We start from the raw sequence: 18734 nt of genomic DNA, 5'->3' as shown, positions 1-18734 counted from the left end.
TAAGCCATCCCTGCAACTCTTTTTTTGTTTGTTTGTTTTTTTTGAAGTAGAGTCTCACTGTAGCCCAGGCCGGCCTGGAATTCACTATGTTATCTCAGGTTGGCCTCGAACTCTCAGTGATCCTCTTACCTCAGGCTCCAGAGTGCTGGGATTAAAGGTGTGCGCCACTATTATAGCATTAATGCTTACTTGTAACATTAAATGTTTTTTATTTTAATATTTATGCAAGTGATAAATACCCACATTGTTACTTATTAGGCAATGTACGCACACAGACAAAATGGGCAAAGTCTAATCACTACCCCAAGAACTGCATTAAAACAGTTTCAAAAGTAATGGGGAAAGACAGGCTACTTGGAAGAAGGGGTTCAGTGAGTAGGGGAGGAGGACAAAAGAAAGAAACAGGAAAGATTATGATTAAAATACATTATGCTTGTATATGATAATAGTCACTAACAATGTCTAAAAAATAGTGGGGAAATAACAAAATAGCCATTTTCAACTTCCCCTCCATGAGCTTTGTAGTTTCACTGAAGGTCTAGGTGGGTAATGACTTATTTCCACTTTCAACATGAGTATAATTCTCTAAAGCCATCTTGAAAGTTGAAACCTAGTCCAGCATTTGAGAGGCAGAGGTAGGAGGATTGCAGTGAGTTTGAGGTCACACTGAGTCTACATAGTAAATTCCAGGCCAGCATGGAAACACTACCTTGAAAACAAAAACAAAAAACACAGAAACACACACACACACACAAAACTTAATCCTAGCCAGGTGTGGTGGTGCACGTGAGTTCAAGGTCACCCTGAGGCTATAGAGTGAATTCCAGGTCAGCCAGGGCTAGAGTGAGACCCTACCTTGAAAAACAAATAAACCCCCCAAAAAAATCTGAGACTAGAGGTGGCTTAGTGGTTAAGGCTTCCTGGGAAGCCTAAGGACTCATGTTCAACTCTCCAAATCCCACATAAGCCAGGCACACAGTGATGCAAGCATGCAAGGTCACATGCACACAAGGGGGCACATGTGTCTGGAGTTCAATTGTAGTGGCTGGATGCCCTGGTATGCCAATTCTCTCCCACCCACCCCTCCAACGCACAGAAAAAAAAAAAAAAAAAAAAAAACTAATCCAAAGCATTCCCTCATGTCAAACTTTCTTTTTCTTTTCTTTTCTTTTTTTTGCTTTTTCAAGGTAGGGTCTCACTGTAGCCCACGCTGACCTGGAATTCACTATGGAGTCTTAGAGTGGCCTTGAACTCACGGCAATCCTCCTACCTCTGCCTCCAGAGTACTAGGATTAAAGGCGTGCACCACCACGCCCAGCAGTCAAATTTTCTTAAGACTTATTGTCAGTAGTATTCTCAATACACCCTTTTCTAATGCATCCAGTATGAACTAAAAACCTATTTCCCAAATTTGAATAGTTGTGAAATTTGTTTTAACAATTCAGAAGCCCAGTTTCAATATAAATTATTATAATTTGAGGTATAAGACAGGAAATTGAGCTCCTAACATGATCAACTTATGAATAAAACAAAAAAGTTGTAATAAAAATTTAAATTATACCCAAGAGTCAACAACATAATCCCATAAACTTGAGATGCTCACTATTTATGTTTGATTCTATAATCCTACAAGTAAAAGCTACTGAGGTCTTTTCTTTTGAGGTTTTTGAGGTAGAGTCTCACTCTAGCCCCAGCTATAGTGAATTCCAGGTCAGGGTGGCCTTGAACTCACAGTGATCCTCCTTACTCTGCCTCCCAAGTGCTGGGATTAAAGGCGTGCACCACCACACCCAACTACTGAGGTCTTTTCTAGACCAGTCATTAAGAAGCTTGATTTGGGTATAGATCCATTTCTCAAGCTGTAAACTATAGACCATTAATGGGTCATAAGACCAAGTTTATGGGCCAAGAATAGCATTAAGAAAACAAATAGCTGGCTATGGTGGGACACGCCTTTAATCCCAGCACTTGAGGCAGAGGTAGGAGGACTACCATAAATTCAAAGCCACCCTGAGACTCAATGAATTTCAGATCAGCCTGATCTAGAGTGAGGTCCTACCTCAAAATCCAAAAAAAAAAAAAGAAAGGGAAAGGAAGGAAGGGAGGGAGGGAGAAAGGGAGGAAGGGAGGAAGAAAGAAAGGAAGAAAGGAAGAAAATAGAAAAGAAATAGGGCTGGAGAGATGGTTCAGTGGTTAATGTGCTTGCCTAAGGACCCAGGTTTGATTCCCCAGTGCCCACGTAAGCCAGACAAGGTGGCGTTAAATGTCTGGTGTTCATTTGCAATGGCTAGAGACCCCAGCATGCCCGTTCTCTTTCTCTGTATCTGTCTCAAAAAAACTAATAAATAAATTTTTTAAGAAAAAAAAAATAGAAGGCTGGAGAGACGAATCAGTGTTAAGGCCACTTGCATGCAAAGCCCGATGGCCTGGGTTTGATTCCCCAGTACTTACGTGAAAGCAGATACACAAAGTGATGCATGCATGGGGAGTTCACCTGCAGTAGCAAAAGGCCCCAGTGTGCCCATCCCCCCTCATTATCCCTGCTTCTGAATAAATGACTAAAAATATTTAAGGACCGAAAAGATGGCTTAGCAGTTAAGGTGCTTGCCTGCGAAGCCTAAGGCCCCAGACTCAATTCCCCAGTAACCAGGTAAGCCAGATGTACATATTGGCACATAATATCTGGAGGTCATTTGCAGTGGCTAGAGGCCCTGGTACGCCCATTCTCTTTCTCTAATAAATAAATAAAAATAAAATATTTTAAAAGAAAAGAAATAAGCCAGGCGTGGTGGCGCATAACTTTAATCCCAGCACTTGGGAGGCAGAGGTAAGTGAATCGCCATGAGCTCAAGGCCACCCTGAGACGACATAGTAAGTTCCAGGTCAGCCTGGGCTAGTGTAACAGCCTGCCTCGAAAAACCAACTCCCCTGCCAAATAAAGAAAAGAAATAGAATGGAAAATGAAGTTGAGGGTTATGTCTGAGAACCGTGTCATGACAATGTGGAGGAGAAACGCGTGCACAGAGGTCTACTGTGTCAGGACAGACTACGCATGTCATGCTCAGTAAGTTCCTAATCACTGATCACGGTGTCAAACCATACAGCTAGCCCGGAAATGAGAATTCAAAGCCTTGCTTTGAGCTCCTTTGCACACCCTCCACAATTTTCTTTTCTTTCTTTCTTTTTTTTTTTTCTTTTTATTTTTTGGTTTTTCAAGGTAGGGTTTTGCTGTAGTCCAGGCTGATCTGGAGTCTCAGGGTGGCCTAGAACTCATGGTGATCCTCCTATCTCCACCTCCTGAGTGCTGGGATTAAAGGTCACAATTTTCTTAAATCATGTGCAATTGTACAAGCAAGCCCCTTTAGCTGCTGAGTCATATGCAATTAACTTGTTAAAAAAAGGAAACATTTCATTTCCCATTTTCAAAGAACAGTACTTCTGGGAGCAGTGACAACAGTTTGGAAAATAACTATGTCCAAGACCACAATCAGGTGTTGTGGAAAATGTTCAATGCTGCTTGACATTTGTAAATTTTAACATTTTGGAATGTTTACACTGAGAAGAAAATTCATAAATGAGTAATGATAACAGACTGTGAGAGAAAAAAACTTTAAGGGTGATGAATTCATTCTGGAAATAAATGTACACAAATATTTAATTTACAAGTAATGGTTAAATTTTTTAATAAACTATGTGCCTTAAATATACTCAGTATTTTAAAGAAGTTTCTTATTTATTTATTTATTTATTTATTTATTTATTTATTTATTTGAGAGAGAGAGAAAGAGGGTAAAGAGAGACGGGGGAGAGAGAATGTGAATGGGCCAGGGAATGCCAGGGCCTCTAGCCACTGCAAAGGAACTCTAGACACATGTGCCACTTTGTGCATTTGGCTTACGTGGGTCCTGGGGAATTGAACCTGGGTCCTTTGGCTTTGCAGTTAAGCTCCTTAACTACTAAGCCATATCTCCAGCCCTATACTCAGTACTTTAATTACTTTCTCTAATGCTTAGGCAAGTCAAATGGTTAAGGCTGGGGAAATGGCTCAGCGTTTGTTAAAGGCACTTGCTTGCAATGCCTGACGGCCCAGGTTCTATTCCCCAGGACCCATGTAAAGCCAGACATACAAAGTCAGACATGTATCTTGCAGAAGCAGGAGGGCTTGGCACATCTCTCTCTCCTCTCTCTCAAATAAATAAATAAAATTTTTAAAAAAGAAATTAAAAGTTTAGTTAAAAGGAAGATATAAGCCGATCCTTTTTATAAAACAAGTGTATTCACAAAAATGCCTTTTGGTTTTGTACACAGTATTTGAGATCCCTTTAAGCTTATCTGTATCTCATAATAAACTTGTAATTTGAGAGCCTTTGCAATCCATAGCACTTTTATGATTTCACAAAGAAATATCTTTTGAAAAAAAAAATAGTGCCTTAAGACAATCTTAAAACTGTTTAGCGCAGGTTGTAGGTGCTCAGCCAACGACCTGTTCCAATCCAGAAGGCCCTCAACCCACTCACTGGAGAGAGCCGAACTGTGAAGCTGTGTGGTCATCTGTTCCTTTACAATCCAAATGCAAATTCAGAATTGGGTTACAAACAAGACCAACTTAAATAGACAATTTTGCAACCATACAAAGGTCGCTAATAGCTAGGTCTTTCAAAATCACTTATCTATAACTAAGAAAAGCAAACCAACCGTAAATCATTACTGATTACCAACTTCAACTCCAGAAACTGCGGAGTGGGGCAATGAGAAGAAAGCGCACCCACGACTGGGCACTAGAGGGCGCTCTGACTCCCAAGTCCCTCGGCTCGAGGAAGAGCCCCGAACCCCGCGGGCCTAAATATAGCCCACGAGTCACCAGGCAGGTGCAGCGCCGCTCCCGGGAGGCGCGGCCTGACCCTAGGCTGGCCAGGCGGCCCCCGCGGGCTCATGCACGCTCCCAGGGGTCCTGCGCGCCCCCGCCCTTCGGCGGCCACTTACCTCGGAGGAAGGCTGGAGGCCGACGGGGAGAGGAGCGCGGCCTGGAGCGGGGCGCGGGGCGCCCACTAGTTCGCGAGCTCGTAGCGGCCAGCGGCCAGCAGCGGCGCTGGACAGGGCAGAAAGGAACTGACTAAACCACAGCCTGACCGGGGCTGACGTCAATGTGCAGCTCGCCTGGAGTTTAACTTTTCCACTTCCCTGCTGAAACACGATTCCAGGAAATGTAATGACGTCAGCCCTTTGAACTCGATTAGCTAGCGGAGGACCGGGCCATTTATTTGCAAGGCAGAGGAAAGTAACCCCGAGTTTTCTTTCTCTTTTTGGAGCTCTCTCTGCACCCAGCAGCTTGTTTACAACGTGAGCAGAGGATGCGTTCAGCTCCAGGCTAAACTGATTTTGCAACAGGTTGCAGATTAAATAATAGCTTGTTTTCCCGGGGCAGAGGTGCCCGGGGTAAGACAGCCAGGCTGGAGGAGGGCGGGGGGCGCGGCGGGACCCGGCGGGCTGCCTTGGCGGAGACGGCGGCAAACCCACGCGGCGCAGCCGCCCCCCGGGACCACACGCCGCAGCCCTGAGCTCCGAGTGCAGACGTGCGCTCCAGAAACTTCGCGCTCCTCACTTGGAGGCTCCTGAACACTTCTAAACCCCAACAACAACAACAAAAGCTGTCCTCAGGATTAACTTCAGCCTGACCTCTAAAACCCTTACCTGTGTCGTCTCCAGTTACAGCCATGACGGGCTTTTGCATGCGGAGCCGCTCTTGTTCCCGCTTGCACAGTTCAACATGAAAGTGTTCCAAGCTAGCAAGCATGTGTAAGATAAGCAGGAGCACTGACATCACAGTGACATCACTAGCCTATCACTGCCATCAATTTGCTTTGTCACAGACGAGCTCAATGAAACCAAAGCCCCGTAAAAACTCTTCCTGTAATAAACCCTCAGAATGCTCTTTTTTCTCATTTTTACTTAGCAATCGGGTGCGATGGGCTCTGGAAAACAATGCCTCCTCACTAACATGAAAAGCTCCAAGGGTAACCTCCGTGTTGTGTGCAAGGTTTCTAGGTAAACACAGGGAGCCAAGAGCCCTATCTGTTTCTCCTAACTCCAAGAACAGACAAGGGCTTCAGACGTGGGGATTAAAAACCACTCCAACAATCAGTGCGAAAGTACTGTTTCATAGACATTTTTACATTTTACCAAGAAAGACTCACTACCCTGATTCAGTTCGACTAATTTTCTGAACCAACTGCTGCCGCACCAGAAAATCCAGCTGTTCCTAAAGGGACATGGAATTTGCTAATTTTACTAAAAGGAGTAAATACTGATATTTAAAAAGTTCACTGGGCCAGTGTAGCAAATGTGATACAGCATTTCCCCCAACTGTCTGACTGGAACAGGACTTGCCTTTGACACATTAAAAAGAGCATTTTGTGAGCCAATCTAGTAAATATAAATAAGATCACAATTATTATGTGTAATTTTGTGGCTTGGGGAGGGGGGCTTTATTAAATATAAGTAAAATCACAAATATTGTGAATAATTTTGTGATGGGGAGGGGGACTTTTTAAGGCTCAGGGAGACCTAGCACTCATTCTGTAGCCTAGGTGGAGTTTGAGCTCCTGGCAATCCTCCTAGCTCAGCTCCCCAAGTGCTGGGATTTCAAGTGTTAGCTACCACACTCAGTTGACTACTTGTAACTTCTTACTGTTCACTTTTACTTGAATAGCTAGCTAGGTGTGTTGGCACATGCGTCTGGAGTTCATCTGCAGTGGCAAGAGACCCTAGCACACACACGCATGCTTGCAAATGTGCGCACATGCACGCAAGCACACACACACCAACAAATAAACCAACAAATCTTTCTAAAGAATTAGTATAGCCAGGTGTGGTGGTGCACGCCTTTAATCCCAGCACTCAGGAGGCAGAGGTAGGAGGATCGCCATGAGTTCAAAGCCACCCTGAGACTACACAGTGAATTCCAGGTCAGCCTGAGGTAGAGTGAGACGCGACCTGGGGTTGGGGGGGGGGAATTAGTATAAAGAAAAAGGATTGTCAGGCATGGTGGTTCACACCTTTAATCCCAGCACTCTGGAGGCAGGGATAGGATTGCTGTGAGTTCAAGGCCACCCTGAAACTACATAGTGAGTCCCAGGTCAGCTTAGGCTAGAGTGAGACCCTACCTTGAAAAAAAAAAAAAGGGGGGGTGAAGGCTAGTGAGATAATTTAGCAGATAAAGCACTTGCCTGCAAAGCCTAAGGACCTGGACTTAATTCCCCAGTACCCACATAAAGCCAGATGAACAAGGTGGCACATGCGTCTGGAGGCCTTGGCGTGCCCATTCTTTCTCTGTATCTGTCTGTCTGTCCCTCAAATAAAATAAATAAGTAAAATATTTTAATTGGGCATGGTGGTGCACACCTTTAATCCGAGCACTCAGGAAGCCGAGGTAGGAGGACTGCGGTGAGTTTGAGTCCAACCTGAGCCTACATAGTGAATTCCAGGTTACCCTGACAGAGAGTGAGACCCCCACCTCAAAAAATAAATAAATATGCAGAAAAGAGCAGGATTGGTTGTTGGCTGCTGGCATTCATAAGCTTTAGTGTGGACCTCAGGCTAGCTGTACTCATCCATCAGACTATGTAACCGTAACCAATATTTCACAGACATGTCACATGTTTTTTCCTTTTTATTGAGACAGGGTTGCCTATGTAGCCCAAGCAGGACTCATACTTGCAATTCTGCCTCAGCTTCCTGAGTTGCTAGATTTATATATAAATTGTATTTATATCCTCAGAACCTTTATGAAAGCTGGGCATGACAGCATGCAAGTGTGATCCCCACAGGGAAAGCAAAGAGACAGGAGGGTACCTCGAGCTTGCCAGCTGGCTAGTCTAGCCTAATTAGTGAGCTCCACATTCAGTGAGGGACCCAAGGGACTCCATGGAAGGTGTGGCTTAGTGGTTAAAAGTGCTTGTTTGCTGGGCTGGAGAGATGGCTTAGTGGTTAAGGCACTTGCCTGCAAAGCCTAAGGATCTATGCTCAACTCCCTAGATCCCACATAAGCCATGCACACAAGGTGAAGCATGCACAAGGTCTCACATGTGCACAAATTGGCGCAAGTGTCTGGAGTTTGATTTCAGTGGCTGGAGGCCCTGGGGTGCCAATTCTCTCTCACAGCATAAAATAATACAATTTTTAAAAAAGTGCTTGCTTGTAAAACCTGCCGCTTTGGTTTAATTCCCTAGTACAGATTCACGAAGTGGCACATATGTTTGGAATTTGTTTACAGCAACGAGAGTACCTCATATTCATTCTATTGCTTAAGTAAGTAAATAAATAAATTTAAAAAATAAGGTGGAGAACAGTTGAGGAAGACACCAAATACTGAACTCTGACCTCCACACACATGTACACACGTATGACCCACATGTCCACCCACACTTAGGAACACACATACACACCCACATGCACAACATACACAAATACACATGAAAAATAAAAAATTAAATAACATGAACAGTATTTGTATATATTCCCAGCAGCAATTGGGAAGTGCAATAGATAATGAGGTACCATTCATAACAGCAACAAAACCAACTGAGCAAGAATTCCATGGAGAAAAATTTAAACTGTTAAAATAAAGGGCTAAGCTGGGCGTGGTGGCACACACCTTTAATCCCAGCACTGGGGAGGCAGAAGTAGGAGGATCTCTGTGACTTCGAGGCCACCCTGAGAATACAGAGTGAATTCCAAGTCAGCCTGGGCTAGAGTGAGACCCTACCTCAAAAAAAAAAGATAGCCCCATGGCATCTTGGGAGATGGCTCAGTGATCAAGTGCTCACCACTCAAGCTGGAGGGTCTGAGCTAGATTCCCAGACAAACCAAGGTGGCCTGCCACGGTGGCAGTGAGACTGGGCAGGGTGGGGGGAGAGGAGACTCTAGGAAGCCCTGCTTCAAATGAGGTGCAAAGGCGAGGGCTGACCTGAAAGTCGTCCACTGACCTCCACACACAGAGTGGCACGTGTGCCTACACCCACATGTAATGCACACTCACCAACACACACACACACAAATACTGCCAGCACTTGGGAGGTTCAAGGCCAGCCTAGGGCTGGAATGAGTTCCAGGTTGGCCTGGGCTAGAGTAAGATTGCTCCATATAAAAATCAGAAGCCAGGCATGGTGGCACATGCCTTTAAGCCCAGCTCTTGGGAGGGTGAGCTAGGAGGATTGCTGTGAATTCAAGGCGACTATGAGACTAATTCCAGGTCAGTCTGGGCTACAGCAAGCCTCTACCTCAAATTAGATAGATAGATAGATAGATAGATAGATAGATAGATAGATAGATAGATGATAGATAGATAGATAGGTGAGGAGAGGACAAACCGTGGGTCAGAGCTCCATACAGAGAGAAGCACTGGATTCCATCTGGATCCCATATCCAACTACACAGAGGTGGGCCACAACCAAGTGAACAAAGGCCCTAACCCTGTAAAATTCATAGGAGACCAAGTATCTTTTTTTCCACGTAAAAAGACTCCCATTCTCTCCCTCTGTCTCAGTCTGTAAAATAAATAAATAAAATATTTAAAAAAATAAAGTATTAAATATTCTATGAATACTATTTTTTAATTTTTTATTATTTATTTATTTATTTGAGATTAACAGACAGAGAGAGAAAGCGTCAGAGAGAGAGATGGAGATTGAGAGAGAGAGAGAGAGAATGGGCGCGCCAGGGCCGCCAGACACTGCAAATGACCTCCAGACGCGTGCACCCCCTTGTGCATCTGGCTAATGTGGGTCCTGGGGAATCGAGCCTTGAACCAGGGTCCTTAGGCTTCACAGGCAAGTGCTTAACCACTAAGCCATCTCTCCAGCCCTGAATACTATTGTTTTGTTTTTAAATTATTTATTTATTTATTTGAGAGCGACAGACACAGAGAGAAAGACAGATAGAGGGAGAGAGAGAGAATGGGCACGCCAGGCTTCCAGCCTCTGCAAACGAACTCCAGACGCGTGCGCCCCCTTGTGCATCTGGCTAACGTGGGACCTGGGGAACCGAGCCTCGAACCGGGGTCCTTAGGCTTCACAGGCAAGCGCTTAACCACTAAGCCATCTCTCCAGCCCCTGAATACTATTGTTTTTAACCCTAGAAAATATCACCACTTCGGTTTTTTCTGTCTTTTTTGTTGTTGTTGTTTGTTTTTTTGAGGTACAGTCTCACTCTAGCCCAGGCTGACCTGGAATTCACTATGGAGTCTCAGGGTGGCCTCGAACTCATGGCAATCCTCCTACCTCTGCCTCCCAAATGCTGGGATTAAAGGTGTGCACCACCACGCCCACTTGTTTTCTTTTTTAAATAGTTATTTATTTATTTATTTATTCATTCATTTGAGAGAAAGAAAGAGGCAGAGAGAGAGTGTGAATGGGTGAACCAGGGCCTCTAGCCTCTGCAAACGAATTCCAGATGCATGCAATCCTGTGCATCTGGCTTATGTGTGTACTGGGAAATTGAACATACGCATTGCAGGCAAGCACCTTAACCATTGAGACATCTCTCCAATGCTCTTTCATGTTTTTGAGGCAGGGTCTAACTCTAGCCCTGGCTGGCCAGGGGAACTCATTCTTCGGCCAGGCTGGCCTCGAACTCACAGCAATCCTCCTATCTTAGCCTCCTGTGTGCTGGGATTCCTGTCATGCTCCAGTGCACATGGTTTGAGTCCCAGCTGTAGCTTACGTTAACTCCTCAATATGCAAGGGTAAAGTTCACTACAAGCAATTTATTTGTCAGGTCTAGTGGCACACAATTATAATCTTAGCTCTCAGAAGTCTACAGCAGGAGGACTGCTGCAAGTTCAAGGCCAGCTTGGGCCAAACTTACAGGACTTTCAGGATGAAAGAGTTGTCTTAAGCAAATGGACCTTCCCCCCCCCGCCAAAATAGAATTAATTGTATCAGCATATGTCCATGTTAAAGATATCTTTATATATTTATTAGAGAAAGAGACAGATAGAAAGAGTGCGCACCAGGGCCTCCACCACTGCAAACAAACTCCAGATGCACGCGCCACCTTGTGCACCTGGCTTACATGGGTCCTAGGGAGTTGAACCTGGGTTCTTAGCTTTGCAGGCAAGTGTCTTAACAGCTAAGCCATCTCTCCAGCCCTGTGTATGTCCAGTTTAAGACAGGGTCTCATGCAGCCCAGCCAGGCTGGCCTCAAACACAGTATGTTACTGAGATTGACCTTGACTTTATTATCCTCAGCCTCTACCTCCTGAGTACTGAAATTGTAGGTGATACCACTGCACCCAGTTTAAGTGGTGCTGGGGACTGAACCCAGAGATTTATGCATTTTGGGCACAGCCAAGTGAGCCATATTCCCAGCCCCCAAACATAAAATTTTCAAGATCTTTTTTTGATTTTTGGAGGTAGGGTCTCACTGTAGCCCAGGCTGATCTGAAATTTACTACGTAGACTCAGGGTGGCCTCAAACTCACAGTAATCCTCCTACCTCAGCCTTCTGAGATCTGGGATTAAAGGTGTGCACTACCAAGCCCTTCAAAGTTTTATTTTAATTCATTTATTATAATTATTATAAGAACTAATGAATGAAAATAAATAATGCATAGCTTAAATGTAGTATCTTAGATAATCTTAGCTTAGGGCCCTATTCCAACTGTTTTGTTTCACTACAGTCAGCTTTTATAAGAGTTCAAATGGGTCCCTCACATTCTAACAGACTAAGAGTCTAAAAGATACAAGAATCAGCATTTATTTTTAAGTGAATTATACAGATATTAGACTTAAATGTAATAGCTGGGGGAACAAATTCATGGTTTAATACTCAGAAAATGTAATAGAGCCAGGAGTGATGGCACATGTCTTTAATCACACAACTTGGGAGACAGAGGTAGAAGGGTCCCTTGGAGTTTGAGGACACCCTGAGACTACATAGTGAAATCCAGGTAAGCCTGAGCTAGAGCAAGACTCTACAGTGAAAAAAAGAAAGAAAGAAAAAAAAAAAAAAAAGAGGCACTTGCCTGCAAAGCCTAAGGACCCAGGTTCGATTCCCCAGTACCCACGTAAGCCAGATGGGCAAGGTAGTGTATGTGTCTGGAGTTCCTCTGCAGTGGCTAGAGGGCCTGGTATGCCCATTCTCTCTATCTGCCTTTCTCTTGCGTGCTCTAAGTAAATAAATAGAATTTATTGTTATTACTATTATTTTGTTTGTTAAAGAAGAGCCAGGCGTGGTGGTGCATGCCTTTAATCCCAGAACTCAGGAGGCATAGGTAGGAGGATTGCCATGAGTTTGAGGCCACCCTGAGACTTCAGAGTGAATTCCAGGCCAGCCTGGGCTACAGTGAGACCGTACCTCAAAAAAAAAAAAAAAAGAAGAAGAAGAAGAAGAAGAAGAGGAGGAGGAGGAGGAGGAGGGAAGAGGAGGAGGAGAAATACATAACCATTTATGCTCCCAACTCCCTTTACTATACTACCCTAAAATTAATGTTTCTTTAAAACCAGTGAAAATCCTAATTAACTTAATGAATTAATATATTTCTTCCTCAAGCCTTTTTGAAGCATCTCCACTCCATCTCCCCAAATCCACCTCCTATTTGTTTCACACACCACAATGAAGTCGCCACTGAAGGGTATGACAGAGCAACCCACAGGTATTCTAAATGTACGAGAGGAATAAAATATACCTTGAACAACAACCTGGCTGCCTGGGACAAAGAACTGCTGTGTGCCATCAGGTGACTGGGCTGCGTACTGTACAATTGTCGCACCTGGCGGAGGAGCTCCTGGATTTGTCATTGTTAATGCCGGCAGTCCCGGAGGAACACCATCAGATCCTGGGTTAGTAATCTGGATTGCTCCACCTTGGGCTATAGCAACTTAATAGAAAAAGAAAAGACGTATTAGAGAACTCCAACTGTCGTTTTTAACCCCACAACGGGGGCACACACTCGTTCTGTGCACTGCTGCTCCTTCCGGTCACTGCTCCTAATTTTCTATAGTCGCTGGCTTCTTCGTAGGGTCAGATTTTTATTTTAGAGATTGTAGTGTTTTAATATAGGGTATGTTGCTTTTGTCACTGCTGCTGTTTTTGTCTGTTTGGTTGGCTGTTGTTTTGAGATAGGGTCTCACTTTAGCCCAGACTGACCTGGAACACACTGTGTATTCCCAGGCTGGCCTCAAACTCTCGGGGATCCTTCTACCTCTGCCTCCCATGTGCGCCATCATACCTGGTTGTTTTTGAGAGTACTTTATATTCTGATTTTAAAAAAATTCCTAGGGTTCACATGGTTTTGCTCTTGGTATGCATTCACTTGAACTATTCAAGAGGAAAGGCGAAAAAGCAGTCAAGGCGAGTCCAGCCTCCTGGCATTCTCTGCTCTCCTGGGTGGTTTAGTTAAACTATATTCTTTGAACTAAAGGGAGAGTGCATGCTCAGGTTAGACACTAGGATTTGAAGTTCAATACCCAGAACTCAAAAATAAAAAAAAGTTTTTAGGGCTGTTAGAGATGGGTTAGCAGTTAAGGTGCTTTCTTGTGAAGCCTAACAACTCATGTTTGACTCCACAGATCCCATGTGAGCCAGATGTACAAAGTGACACATGCACACAAGGAGGTGTATGCATCTTGACTTTGACTGCAGTGGCTGGAGGCCCTGGCATACTAATTCTCTCTCTCATTAAAAAAAAAAAAAAAAGTTTTAGGTAGGAGGATCGCCCTGAGTTTGAGGCCACCCTAAGACTACATAGTGAATTCCAGGTCAGCTGGAGTTAAGAGTGAGACCCTACCTCAGAGAAAAAAAAAAGTCTTAAAAGTCATATATATATGTTGGTTTTAAAACTGATGTCTACAAAACTATAACCTTGATTATTTTGATAGTAGCAGGGCAATCCTGATACATAAAGTATTAATTTGTAAATGACTATTTATGGTAATTACCCAAACAATTGTACTACAATATTTACCTCTACCAAGTACCTTGAAAAACTATAGCTACTGGCAACAATTATCAGGTAGGCTTCCTCTAAAGACTGAGATTAGGAGCTGGGCGTGGTGGCACACACCTTTAATCCCAGCACTCGGAAGGCAGAGGTAGGAGGATTGCCGTGAGTTCGAGGCTACCCTGAGACACCATGGTGAATTCCAGGTCAGCCTGGGCTAGAGTGAGACCCTACCTCAAAAAACCAAAAAAAAAAAAAAAAAAAGACTGAGATTAGCCAGTCATGTTTATAGGGCTGGAGAGATGGCTTAGTGGTTAAGATGCTTGCTAGCAAAGCCAAAGGACCCAGATTCAATTCCCCAGTAAAGCCGGATTCACAGGTGGTGCAGGTGTTTGGAAATTCATTGGCAGTGGCTACAGACCCTAGCATGTCCATTTTCTCATATTTATTCCTTCTCTCTCTCTGTCTCTCTTTCTCACCTTACAAATAAATTTTAAAAAGTTTAAAAATAAAATATCCGGGCTGGAGAGATGGCTTAGCGGTTAAGCGCTTGCCTGTGAAGCCTAAGGACCCCGGTTCGAGGCTCGGTTCCCCAGGTCCCACGTTAGCCAGATGCACAAGGGGGCGCACGCGTCTGGAGTTCATTTGCAGTGGCTGGAGGCCCTGGCATGCCCATTCTCTCTCTCTCTGTCTCTCTCTCTCTGCCTGTCTCTCTCAAATAAATAAATAAAAACAAACAAAAAAAATTAAAAAAATAAAATAAAATAAAATATCCAAGAGGTTTATATATATGGTTTAGCATAAAGATTACAGCTGTGGGACTGGAAAAATGGCTTAGCAGTTAAGGCATTTGCCTGAAAGCCAAAGGACCTGGGTTCAAGTCCCCAGGACCCACCTAAGCCAGATGTACAAGGTGTAGCATGTGTCTGGAGTTCCTTTGCAGAGGCTGAAGGCCATGGAATGCTCATTCTCCCGCTCTCTCTCTCAAATAAATAAATAAAAATAAACTTAAAAAACTATACAAAGCCAGGCATAGTGGCACATGCTTTTAATCCCAGTGCTTGGGAGGCAGAAGTAGGAGGATTGCCATGAATTCAAGGCCACTCTGACACTACATAGTGAATTCCAGGTCAGCTTGGACTAGGGCGAAACCCTACCTCAAAAAATAAATAAATAAATAAATAAATAAATAAATAAGACTACCGTGCCATATTTTAGTTTAAATGGTAGCGATGAATTGGAATCAAGGGCTATTGTTTCTTTAAAAAAAAATCATGTTTAATCTCTGTTGGAGAATCTGCTTCTCTTTTTCAGATAGGTGCAGATCCTAAGGAGAGAGCCACCCCATCATACCTCAAAAGGGCCCTGGCTGAGACTAAGGAAAATTGGCAAAACAAGCAAGGGTGCTGTTTTCCTGGTGAACCGGATACCAGCACAAGGGAAAAGAGACCAACACAGAGAAAAAACAACACCTACCAAATCAGAGAGCCAGAGCCTCAGAGGCCCCCAACACCTCATCATTGAAGCAGACCAAAAATGAACCCAACATGGCTCAGGGAAATTTTGCGGAAGAGGGGGCAGAAAGAACATCAGAGCCACATGTTGGGTCACAATATGCAGAGACATTTATCTTACCCATAACTGTGGGCTAACTTCACAATGCACGACCCATATACCTCAACAAGGAGGGGCCAAGGGGAGGGGGTAGGTCACGAATGAGCCTAATAATGGTACCAAACTGCCTGTACTTGCAGAATAGAAAACTAATAAAAAAAATCATATAAACTAGCTAACTAGACATTATGACTAAGATTTTAAAAGCGTATCACACAATAACACAACACCTATAAATCAGTGTAAATGTAAAAGTAGTGTTTAAAGTATATTCTCATTATCTGGTGTGATGGTGCACATCGATGGTCCCAGCACTCAGGAGACAGAGGCAGGAGGATCACTGTGAGTTCAAGGCCAGCATGGGACTACAGAGTGAGTTCCAGGTGAGCCTGGACTAAGAGTGAGCCTTCTTGGGAAAAAATAATAATAAAGTATACTCTCAGTATGTGTACAGCATTTCCGAATATTTTTATGCAGTGACCTGGCAGCTTAAGGCTTCTGGAACTCCAGAGCACTGAACTAGTTTTCAGCTCCTCGCCCTAGCAGAGACGTGAGTTAACATGGTAAGACTTCCTTGCCGGGCATGGTGGCGCACGCCTTTCATCCCAGCACTCGGGAGGCAGAGGTAGGAGGATCGCCATGAGTTCGAGGCCACCTTCAGACTACATAGTGAATTCCAGGTCAGCCTGAGCCAGAGTGAGACCCTACCTTGAAAAACCAAAAAAAAAAAAAAGAAGAAAGAAAGAAAGAAAAAAGGACTTCCACACATGCACACTCTGTGCTCTAGCTCCTGGTAGACCACTGCTGTTAAGAGTACGACTGACAGAAAGTGGAGACTTAGTTATAAAATGTCAGCGGCGCTGCGCGGAGAAACCCTGAGGGAATAACGGCCCCTTTCCCTCAGGCACGGTGCTCCCTCCATGCACTTCCTAATAGCAGGACACCTTCAACCACAACGCTGTAAAGACTTCAAGTCTCGGCTTCAGTCCTCATCATTAAAGGCTTTAGAAGAAATCTAAGTTTTTCAAAACATATGAGAAATAAGGGCTGGAGAGATGGCTTAGTATTTAAGGCATTTGCCTGCAAAGCCTAAAGACCCAGGTTCAATTCCCCAGAACCCATATAAGCCAAATGCACAAAGTCGCACATGCATCTGGAGTTTGTTTTCAGTGGCTACAGGCTCTGGTATGCCCGTTCTTCTCTAATAAACAAACAAACAAATAAATAAGTAAATACAAATTTAAATATATATAAAAGAAGCCAGGCGTGGTGGCACACACCTTTAATCACAACACTCAGGAGGCAGAGGTAAGAGGATCGCCTGAGTTTGAGGCCAGCCTGGAACTACATTGTGATTTCCAGGTTAGCCTGGGCTAGAGTGAGACCCAGCGATCCTTCTACCTCCACCTCCTGAGTCTGGGATTAAAGGTGTGTGCCACTACACCCAGCTACATACTTAAATAAACATTTACAGCTGATTATTAGTTTGGAGTGACAGAAATAATGCCAGACAGAGAAGTCAACAGCAGCCTGGGCTAGAATGAGATGCTCACCTAAAAAACCAAGTCCATGTGCATGTATTAGATACTGAAAATAAAAGCAGGGCTAGAGATGATGGCTTAGTGGTTAAGGCATTTGCCTGTAAAACCACAGGACCCAGGTTCAATTCCCCAGGACCCACATAAGCTAGGTGCATAAGGTGGCACATGCATTTGGAATTTGTTTGCAGTGATTGGAGGCCCTGACATGCCAATTCTTTCTCTCAAATAAATAAATAAATAGATAAAAATAAATTTTAAGCTGGGCGTGATGGCGCACGCCTTTAATCCCAGCACTTGGGAGGCAGAGGTAGGAGGATCACTGTGAGTTTGAGGCCATCCTGAGACTACATAGTGAATTCCAGGTCAGCCTGGACTACAGTGAGACTCTACCTCGAAAAACCAAAAATTAAAAAAAAAAAAAGAAAAGCATACTCACACAAGTTGATTCTAGGAGGAAAAATACTGAAACCTGGGCGTGGTGGCACATGCCTTTAATCCCAGCATTTAGTAGGCAAAGATAGGAGGATCACCGTGAGTTCGAGGCCACCATGAGACTACATAGTGAATTCCAGGTCAGCCTCAACTAGAGTGAAACCCTACCTCGGAAAAAAAAAAATTGAGACAGGGTTTTATATAGTCCAGGCAGGTCTCCAATTTATTATACAGCTGAAGATGGCCTTGAATTTACGATTCACTTGTCTCTGCCTCCCCCAGTGGTAGGAGCATACAGGACATTTCTACCCATGATCTCTTGTTTTAGACTAGTTTTGATTTCTTACACTGACTCTTCTGGAGAGGGCTTTCCCATTCAAAATGTTATCTCTTGTATGACAAAATGAGATTAACCAATTTTTCAAGGATTTTTTAAGTCTCCAACTTGTACTTAACACATAAAGAATTTAATTAGATAAAATTCAAAACTACCTTGATTTCAAATTGCAATCAAAAGATTCATAAATGACCCAACACTTGGAAGGCAGAGGCAGGAGGATTACCATGAGTTTGAGGCCACTCTGAAACTACATAGTGAATTCCAGGTCAGTTGGGCTAGCGCGAGACCCTACCTTGAAAAACCGAATTAAAAAAAAAAAGATTCATGAGTGAAATCTCATGACATTGACTTAAACAAGTTTAGTAGGAATGGAGCTCACTCAGAGGCAGAGCAGAGTATCTGTTTAATATGTACAAGACCCTAGGTTTGAGACCTCATACCGCAAATATATATATAATACAGAGAGAGAGAGAGAGAGAGAGAGAGAGAGAGAAAGAGAGGGAGAGAACAGACACAGACAGAGAGGTCGCAAGATTAAGTAGCCATATTTATATTATGTGAATTAGCCTTAAGTCATTTTGAAAGTAACCTGGGGGAATAGAAGCATCTTTAGTGCTACAAACAGGCAAATATGACTCTCTACAATGTGCCAGTTCCCTGATGAGACAGTAGTGCTTGTTCATGGGTGTCTAAGCATTCTGAATTCTGTAAGCAGTCCACAAAGCTCAGCCCCATCTTCCTATTCTGATGAGCTTCGGGCTAACCCACTTACTTTCCATGGACAAAACTTCCAGTAAAGATGAGTCACAGAGTTTCATTAATAAGTTTCTTAGCAAACGAGAGTCACAGGACATTCAGAAAAAAAAGT

The 18734-nt window shown here is 43.7% G+C and overlaps 1 protein-coding gene across 5 annotated transcripts in view; it reads right to left on the bottom strand.

Annotated features, from left to right (window-relative positions):
- Positions 1-18734, bottom strand: part of Crem (cAMP responsive element modulator) — a 52626-nt gene that overhangs the window by 14593 nt on the left and 19299 nt on the right. For 2 of the 5 annotated variants that reach the window (XM_045150625.1, XM_004668163.2), the window contains exon 4: positions 12686-12877. In XM_045150625.1, the coding sequence (XP_045006560.1) occupies positions 12686-12877 (192 nt within the window). Of the gene's footprint in view, positions 1-4983; positions 5109-5691; positions 5769-12685; positions 12878-18734 lie in introns of those variants that run through there. The other 3 variants (XM_045150623.1, XM_045150624.1, XM_012951074.2) reach the window with 3 other exon arrangements.

This window comes from Jaculus jaculus, chromosome 5 (genome assembly GCF_020740685.1).
Source record: "Jaculus jaculus isolate mJacJac1 chromosome 5, mJacJac1.mat.Y.cur, whole genome shotgun sequence".
Taxonomy (NCBI): domain Eukaryota; kingdom Metazoa; phylum Chordata; class Mammalia; order Rodentia; family Dipodidae; genus Jaculus; species Jaculus jaculus.
The sequence above is the reverse complement of the archived record's forward strand: the minus strand, read 5'-3'. Positions and strand labels throughout refer to the sequence as shown.